General features: G+C 35.0%; 2 protein-coding genes across 2 annotated transcripts; one reads left to right on the forward strand and one right to left on the reverse strand.

Moving 5' to 3' along the window:
* Positions 1-249: 249 nt before the first annotated feature.
* LOC112094507 (MADS-box transcription factor 6-like) lies at positions 250-3,484 on the reverse strand. The gene is made up of 5 exons (XM_024175515.1): positions 3,417-3,484; positions 3,227-3,317; positions 1,777-1,818; positions 638-679; positions 250-483 (listed from the first exon to the last, which is right to left on the reverse strand). The coding sequence occupies exons 1-5, from the start codon at positions 3,482-3,484 to the stop codon at positions 412-414; spliced, it is 315 nt and encodes a 104-aa protein (XP_024031283.1). The 3' UTR covers positions 250-411.
* Positions 3,485-6,472: 2,988 nt separating this feature from the next.
* Positions 6,473-6,958, forward strand: LOC112094506. The gene has a single exon (XM_024175514.1). The coding sequence runs from the start codon at positions 6,473-6,475 to the stop codon at positions 6,956-6,958; it is 486 nt and encodes a 161-aa protein (XP_024031282.1).
* Positions 6,959-9,851: the final 2,893 nt, after the last annotated feature.

The raw sequence follows: 9,851 nt of genomic DNA on the forward strand, positions 1-9,851 counted from the left end.
TTATCAAGGGAAACGCCTAAACAATTATTAATGTGTTGTATTTTTTTTTAATTTTTTAGAATGTAAATATATTGTCCTTAAATAGCTACTGTATTGTTGGTAATGAGCTGTAAAGAATATTTCTCCTCCTTTATTTCTCAAACGTGTACATTGTCTATATACTTATTCATCCGTAATGAAAAATATAACTTCAGTCATTCTCATTTCTTAAACGTTTATTTCTTTTGTCAAATTCTGTTATATATTTTATTTTCAGTAATTATAACATAGGAATCTGTTTCATGTTCTATGTTATATGCAGTTATATAAGATGGTGTTCATACAGATCATAATTATCTAAACTTTTTTATGAGCAATTACAAACCGAAACAAATTTGTTAATCTACTAATTATCTTGGGACACCACAAATGTCAAGCGAACCATTGAATCAGCTGAAGCTCTTTTCCTCGGTGGTGGCTTTGGGAACCCATCATTGTCCCGATCTAAAAGTTACTCCAGGAGAGACAAAAAGAAAACTTGTGAAAATATGTTTATCTCATGCATTAATACTATGCACACACATAACTAAATCACAGAAAGGAAATCTCATGCTCAAGTTTTTTTTCTTTTTATTCTATTGATCGCATTTTGTTTTACCTGATTTTCTAGGAGAGACTTCTCTTCTATTAGTTGCTTTTCCTGCACAAGATGTAAGTTACTGCAATTGAGTTTCTTGGGTTCAATGATCTTTTTTCTTTTTAAAATTTAAATGAAGAGAGAGCGTAACCGGAATTCAAATGTTCAGGTGTTTCATCCTTTTTTTTTTTTTCGAGGATAAATAAATTATATTCCAACTAGATATACTAGGCAATCTCATCCTCTATCAAATTCCCAAAACTTGATAATTTCTAGGTTCAGGTGTTTCACCTTATATTATAAATATATCCCTTTTTTATTTTTCTAATAATCATTGTTTTGCTAAACATATAGATGCAGTCCATCTATATATAACGTGCAATAATTAAGAATCAACTCATGCGTTCTCTTATTCTTGTCTCTTTTGATGGCCCTCTAATAATATCATGCCATATTAATTAAAATATCATGTCAATTAAAATTTTATAGCACATCAATTAAAGAGTCGTGATAATTAATACATTTTAATTAGTGTGACATGATCTTATGAGATGAACAAGAAAGATAACAGAAATAAATAGACATGTGATCTCAATCCAACCTTATCTAATAAAACTTTTCAACTTAGGAAACACTAGCTAGATACGTTTTTAATACAAATACTTTTTCCCTGACAGAAATATTGTTCACAATTTAGGTGGAGTTCTAAAAATGTATGAGACTATTAGGGATTAATTACTCTGGTTTCCAGTAGCTTAAGGTCAGTGGCCGAACCAATAACTTGTAGTTGAATATAAACATAAGGAAGAGAATGAAAAAAAAAAAAGCCATTAAATTGGAAAAAGTATTACAATATAATATAAAATCCCCAACTTAAGACAATTAATAAAATAAAAGTATTGTTGGTCAGAGAGTATGAAATAGAACTACATTGAAATGCTAAAAGCCTTAAAAATCTCTATTTCAGCACTTTATTACCATGTCCCAAGTATTAGGCTTTCTACAGCTTCTCTTATACAATTAGTAACTACTAATTATATATTTGTCCATGTCAGTATCAAAGCTGTTTGATTCTTTTTCCTTGTTGATCGTTATTTAGTCTTTGCAAATTAAGTACACAAGGTATAATGAACGCTAGGAAATGAGCTGGAAATTCGTACCTTCTCAGCAAGTGTTGTTATAGTCTCCATCATTAGTTGTGTCTGCAAAGTAATTTAAATGCAAGAAAGTGGACGTTATACTGTGAGTCTATATTAAATTAAGTTTTTAAACTTGTCGTTATATTTAGCTAAAATTGTGAATGGTTGACAGTACAAAAGTCAAACAAAAAGCACTTACACGTGCCCTCAACAAAGTCGATCTCTTGCATATGAACAATAAATTAAAATGTAGAAAAGCAAAGAAAATAAATTCAGAGTAGTATTTCACCCAACTACATCCACCATATGGTACTGGAGTTTTATTACAGAGCAGAAGCACACAAAATGCCGAGAATGCATTAAAATGCAAATTAGTGATTAGGGTTTCTAGGTGGCCAAATAAGCACTTTATACCCTTCTATAACATGAGCACAAATTTTAATTGTTTTGTGAACTTGTCGTTATATTTAGCTAAAGTTCTGATGTATGGTTGACAGTATAAAATCGCCAAACAAGATGAACTTACCTGTGTCCTTTCCAAAGTCGATCTCTCGCATATGAACAATGAATTAAAATGTAGAAAGCAAAGAAGAAAACAAATTTAGAGTAGTATTTCACCCAAATATGTCCACCATGGTACTGGAGTTTTATTATAAAGTAGAAGCACATAAAATGCGGAGAATGCCTTAAAATGCAAAATAGTGATCAAGGTTTCTAGGTGGCGAAATGGTCATATTCAGATCCTTCTATGACACAAACACAAATTTTATTGTTTGTGAACTTGTCGTTAGATAAAATTGTGATGTATAGTTGACATCATAAAATCACCAAACAAGATGAACTTACACGTGTCCTCACCAAAGTCGATCTCTCGCTTATGCGCAATAAATTAAAAATATATAAAGCAAAGAAGAAAACAAAATTAGAGTATTTCACCCAACAATGTCCACCATGGTACTGGAGTTTCATTGTAAAGTGGAAGCACACAAGATGCCCAGAATGCCTTAGATTTCAAAATCGTGATTAGGTTTTCTAGGTGGCCAGATATTTATATTCATATCCTTCTATGAGATAAACTAAATATTGTGAGACAATACTTAACTAGTAGTTATCTTTAATTCAGCAAATCGCAGTGTTTATCCTTATCTTCAGTTTGAATTTGATTAGTAGAATCTTTTAGAGAATAATCCAGTGATTCTTGTACGATTTAAATATTCAGCTTCTTACTCTCAGTTCTCCGAAAATTAGATTGGTTACCACCTTGTCTAAATTCACTCGAGTGTCGAGCTCTATACCGTTGAGAACATCTACTGGTTGCTTAATTAAGATTTTATTATATTTTCCCAAGAGTCTTATTTCTTGCATATGAATATAATTTCTTCAAGCAAATTCCAAATATAGTTATGCAACCTTTTCCCTTTTGATTAAAAAAAAAAAAAAAAACGAGAGCAGGGACTTTTTGGAATCTGACCTTTCTTTCTCTTGTTTGTCCTAATATGACATGCAGATCTCTTTCAAGATGAATGAGCTCCTGTGTGGTTAGCTGTTCAACTTTGAGGTTACTGCATTGAACATGTAAATACCAGGTGGAAACAAACACAAATCAGCAGAATCAATATTTTAGTCAACATATCTAGGCATTTATAGTCCTCAGAGATGACCTCATCACTTTTAGCAGTTCACCAGCTGATCTCCAGGGTCCATTACATTCAATATGGTGTTTCTGCATGGTTACCAAATATTATATATAGTAAAAATGGAATTCTGCTCCCAACATATATCAACAATTAAATCAGTGAACAGTACTTTTTTAGCGTTTTAGACCAATGAACTTCGACTAAATTGACAAGTTGCCCTTACACTTTTAACTGTGGTGAATTATCCTTTAATTTAATCGAGCGTTGCATCCTCACCACAAGATGAGTCATGTTAAAACATGCACATGACATAAACATGCCCCGTTTGTTATCTTACAACATCACCTTTTTAATTTTCAAACGAGTTATAATACATTCATCAGGAGTTATTAAGTTAGTAAATTAAAGTATTGAGGAAATACCAAAATCATAGATAAGCTCATATGCAGAGTCCAAACCTAATTTTTATCCACGCGCGCGCGCACTAAATCCATTGCTTTAACAACGAGATTATATACTGTTATATGCAATGTGTAATCATGCACATGTACAGACAGAAATTAAATTTGACAGAAATGCATGGATGTTGATCAGGTTTCAAAAAAATGGTAAAGTAATAATTCCATCTGATTTTGTATGTCATTTTTTTTTTTGAGGGGATCTTATTTGTCAGTTTGATAACAATAATATTTATGATAAAGCTTGGTAGCTCCTAAGGCACCTCAAGCTAACTAAAGGTCGGTCTACTCTTCACTAAGTTGAAACAAGGTAAGTAGAATCTTGTTTTTCAAAACTTCAAAAGAAACAATAGTGAGTAACTCACAAGTATTTCTGTCATGAGCATGTTTCAAGAGTAAGGTTATTTTATCCTTATTTTTCATTTAAAAATGAAGTGTTAATTAAACATGGTTCGATACTTGGCTAGGCAAGGAACACAGGAGGGACCGGCGGACTCAAATGATTGCAGCGACACTACTTGAAGCATGAGGTTTTTGAGGAAATATAGCCACATCAACTGATAAAGAATAGGTTCGATGAAACTCATGATCTATCAAGTACTAAGCTAAGTTTTACACTTGACTGGGGCCAAAGGACGGTTTATAAAGAGAAAAAATGGGTATGATAGAATGTATGAGGATTTTCTGCATAACCACCTTCATATTTATGAGTACGGCTAATAGATTCTACTTATTGAGTTATAGGTCATTTAAGTTTCTTGTGATGCAGATGTTGATATTCAAGAGTAAGAGCTGCTTGAGTTATTGCTGGCTGATAGGATGTTCATATGCTGCTAATGAAGATTGTCATATTTTGGAAAATGCTGATGGGCTTTACGTTTTTGTAATACTTTTATATAATGCTATGACATACGAATAGTTGAAAATTTTCAACATTTTTTATCAGAAATAATTGTTGGATCCTTAATTCAACATTGGACTTATATGTAAATAATTATGTGTTGCAACCTATTTAAAGGTGATTTGCTAAGGTTTGGGTAATTTGGGCTTTAATGTATCTAATAGAGTGTGAGCTTTTAATGTGTAGAGACTTAAGGGTAATTTCTATTTTTATGATGGACTAAAATAGAAATATCAAAAGATAACAGGGAAGTTATCTATATATACTAGTGGTTATGGTCGCCAGATCACACGTAACATTATATTCTTTCTGACATCCCATCATCAGAGAGAGAGCAGAGAGAAAGCTAAAGGATTCTCTAGGAAAACATGTTGATCTGGAAGACAAACCGCACGACTCTAAAAAGTAATTTATTGTCATGGATTCAGGTACACTTCCGCTTATTAATCTATTGATTCTTGGTAATCTAACATGAATGTTTCCTGGATTTTGAGAGATGTTTTACATCAAATAATATTTTTTAACAAGTGGTATCAGAGCCTCTTCATGTTGAATCATTGAGAACAAAGTTTAGATGATTTTTTTTTGTGTGGATGTATTCCATATTTTATTTTCTGTTTAAAAAAGAAGGGAGGTTTTGAACGGTGGCAATTTTTTGCCGCTGGCATAGTGAAATCTGGACATGGCCGCGGTTGTTGGCCGCAGCTGCATAAGAAGTGCGGCGACCAAATAAAAAAAAATTCAAATATGTGGCCAGCGGCAGCCTCTACCGCCACCGGCGCTACGGAAAAACCAGCGCGGCCTGAGGGCCGCACTGGCGACTAAGAGCCGTGGGCAGCCGCCTGTCGGTGGCCGTGAGCTGAAGGATTACAGACTCTGGGCTTCGGCCCAGAGCTACAAGAAAAAAACCACGAGCCCAATTCTGAAGAAGTGGCCGTGGGCCAAAAAAGGGGTAAATAAGGCCTTTGGGCCTTTGGGATGACACGGGCCCAACTGGGCCCGTGACTCAGGAAATTTAGATGGGCTTGTTCAGGATCCGAGTTAGGTCAAAGTGACCTCTCTTGTGAAAATTAATTTGTTTTAGAATATAAACAGTTGTGTGCATGTAACTTATGTGAATATTGACCGGCCTAAAGGAAGGTCAATATTTAACAGAATTGCATGAGCACCTGTGCTAATAACACATGATGATTATTCAGTTTCATATGTGAACAATAAATCAGCCTAAAGGAAGATTTATTGTTCGACATGTTCTTATTATCAGTGTTTGATTACTACGTTAAGATATCTCTTACAAGTTAATATTTTTTGTTTAAAGACAAAATATTAATGGAGTGCCCGGTATCTTGAGATAGAGTTTACCTTTATTTGAATTTTATTGCTATTTTTATTTTGAGACTTATGTAAGCTTGTTTTGTTTGTTTGTTGTTCTCTGGATTTAGCTACAAACACTCCTGCTAATATTACTGCCAACATAAACTCTATTCCTATGCTAAATGGCACAAACTTCAAGAAATATCAAGAGAACCTTCTGATAGTTCTCGAAGTCATTGATCTCGATCTTACGTTAAGGGTCGATTCTCCTGCACCGCTTACGAATAAGAGTACCTCTGAAGAAAGAGATATGTAGAAAGGTGGGAGAAATCAAATGGCATGTGTACGATGTTCGTGAAGAAGGCCATTCCAGAAGCACTTAGGGGCACAATGTTTGAAAGATTACTATGACTAAGGAGTTCCTTCCAGACATTAAAAAGAGGTTTGCCAAGAATGAAAAGGCTAAAATAGGTACACTCTTGACAAGCCTAATTTCAGTGAGGTATAAGGGCAAAGATAATATTAGGGAGTACATCATAGAGATGTCTCATCTTACTTCAAAGTTGAAAGCACTTAAGCTAGAACTCTCCGAGGACTTACTAGTGCATCTGGTTCTGATATCCCTTCCGATACAGTTTAGTCAGTTTAAGGTGAGCTACAACTGTCAGAAAGAGACTTGGTCTCTGAATGAGCTCATCTCATACTGTGTTCAAGAAGAGGAAAGGCTAAAGCAAGATAAGGCAGAGAGTGCTAACCTGGCCTCAACCTCTAAGGACAAGGACAAGGGAAAGAAATGGAAGAAGGAAGCTGCAGATACGGCACCTCAAAAGAAACAACATAAGAAACCAGATCAACCGGAAGGCACTGGATGTTTCTTTTGTGGAGCTGAATAGCATAAAAAGAAGCATTGCACCAACTATCACGCATGGCGTGCTAAGAAAGGTATGCTTCTTAATTTGGTTTGTTTTGATGGTGAAAGATATATCTACGTGGGCGATGGCAAGACAGTTCAAGTTGAGGCGATAGAAAAATTTAGATTATTATTAAAGACTGGATTTTATTTGGATCTTAATGAGACATTTATTGTACCATCTTTTAGACGAAATTTGATTTTTCTTTCTGCTTTGGACAAATTTGGTTATTCTTGTTCATTTGGGAATGAAAAATTTAGTTTGTTTCATGATTCAAAATTGGTTGGTTTCGGTTCTTTGTCAGGTTATGATAATCTTTATTTAATTGATACAATTGCTTCATTTAATGAATACCTACAATTAAGTACATGAGGTATAAAGAGAAAAATGACGAGTGAGAATTCGGTTGCGTTATGACACAAGAGATTAGGTCATATCTCCATACGAAAAATAGAGAGATTTGTGTCAGATAAAATTCTAGACCCCTTAGATTTCACAGATTTTGATGTTTGTGTTAACTGTATAAAGGGGATACAAACCAATAAAAGGAGATTTGAAGCTAACAGGACTTTTGACATCTTAAAACTTATACATACAGACATTTACGGGCCATTCCCTACAGTTGCTTAGAATGGTCGACAATATTTTATAACGTTCATAGACGATTATTCTAGATATGGCTATATATATCTCATTCATGAAAAGTCACAATCATTGGATGTGTTAAAAAATTATAAGGCTGAAGTTGAGAACCAACTCAGTAAAAGGATCGAAACCGTCAAATATGACTGTGGTGGTGAGTACTATGGTAGATATGATAGTTCAGGTGAACAACGTTAGTTCAGGTGAACAACGTTTAGAACCCTTTGCTAAGTTCCTAGAGGAATGCAGTATCCTTTCACAGTACACTATGCGGGGTTTGCCTACTATGAATGGTGTTGCTGAAAGACGAAACAGGACGCTTAAAGGCATGGTGAGAAGTATGATTTGTCATTCTACCTTATCAGAATCACTCTGGGGAGAAGCGCTTAAGACTGCAGCATATATCCTTAACAAGATTCCAACTAAAGTGATTGCCAAAATCCCTTATGAACTTTAGACGGCCAAGAAGCCTAGTTTAAAGCACTTACACATTTAGGAATATCCATCTGAGGCAAGGCCTTATAGGCCTAATGAAAAGAAACTGGACTCAAGAACTATAAGTTGCTATTTTATATGAAAAGAAACTGGACTCAAGAACTATAAGTTGCTATTTTATTAGATACTCTGAAAGATCCAGAGGGTACAAGTTTTATGATCCCACGACTAAGTCAATTTTTGAGTCAAGAAATGCCCGGTTCTTTGATAATGTCGAGTTTGCGGAGGGAGATACAGTTAGGGACTTTGTCTTTGAAGAGGAATATGTTAAAATTCCCATAGATGCTTTTAGAATTGATCAGGATTCCATTCTTGACTTTGTTCAAGACGCAACAGATCAAGATAATGTCTGAGAAGCTCTCATTCAAGAAATTATCCAGAAGAATAAACTCTACCACCTCAAGAACTTATGCCATTAAGGAGATCCACTAGAGAAAGGAGAAGTGCAGTGCCAGAAGACTACATTGTATTTCTCCAAGAACATGAGGTTGATATTAGAGTGATGGAAGATGATCCAATCAATTTTCGTCAAGTCATAAAGAGTTCTAACTCTCAAATGTGGACCCAAAGAATATGGTTTGTAAACTTAAGAAATCCATCTATGGGCTCAAACAAGCATCTCGACAATGGAATTTCAAGTTTCATCAAGTGATCATCTCGTTCGGTTTTGAGATGAATTTGGTTTATGACTGCATATACCATAAGTTCTGTGAGAGCAAGTATATTTTTCTGATTTTATATGTCGATGACATTTTACTTGCCAGCAACGATATAGGCTTATTGCACAAAACCAAGAGATTTTTAGCTAAGAATTTTGAGATGAAAGATCTTGGTGACGCCTATTTTGTATTAGGTGTAAAGATACACCAGGATCGCTCTCGGGTATTCTTGGATTATCACAAAAGAGCTATATCGAAAAGGTTCTCAAGAGATATGGCATGCAAGATTGCAAACCAGGTGATACCCCTGTGGCAAAGGGAAAGTTTAATCTCAATCAATGCCCTAAAAATGATTTTGAGGAAAAGGAAATGCATAAGATTCCTTATGCGTCAGCAGTAGGAAGTCTAATGTATGCTCAGATTTGCACGCGTTCGGATATTGCATACGTTGTTGGGATGTTAGGCAGATAATTTAAGCAATTCAGGAGTAGACCATTGGAAAGCAACCAAATAGGTCTTGTGGTACTTACAAAGAACAAAAGACTACATGCTCACGTATCGGAGGTCATATCAGCTTGAGATTGTTGGGTATATTGACTCCAATTTTGTAGGATGTCAAGATAGTATGAAATCTACCTCGGGCTATATCTACCTGCTAGCTGGGGGTGTTTTCGTCTGAAAGAGAAAACAATCTCTTATAGCCTCTTCTACCATGACAGCAAAGTTCATAACGTGTTATGAGGCGTCCAATCACAAAATATGGCAGCGGAGTTTTGTCACGAGGCTGCGCATAGTGGACAGTATTGAAAGACCACTCAAGTTATTTTATGACAATAAGTCAGCAGTTCTGTATTCCAACAACAACATGAGCTCGACGAAGTCAAATCATATAGACATTAAGTTCTTAGTTATTAAAGAAATAATTCAGAGCGAGCATATGTCTAGAGCACATCGGTATTAACTTCATGGTTGCGGATCCGCTTACTAAGCGATTACCACCCAAAGTGTGTCAGGAGCACACTGCTCGTATGGATGTCATGTCATTTGAGGATATTCAGGTTTAGTTGGAGTTTATAATT

This window comes from Morus notabilis, unplaced genomic scaffold (assembly GCF_000414095.1).
Source record: "Morus notabilis unplaced genomic scaffold, ASM41409v2 Scaffold2536, whole genome shotgun sequence".
NCBI classification, from domain to species: Eukaryota; Viridiplantae; Streptophyta; class Magnoliopsida; order Rosales; family Moraceae; genus Morus; species Morus notabilis.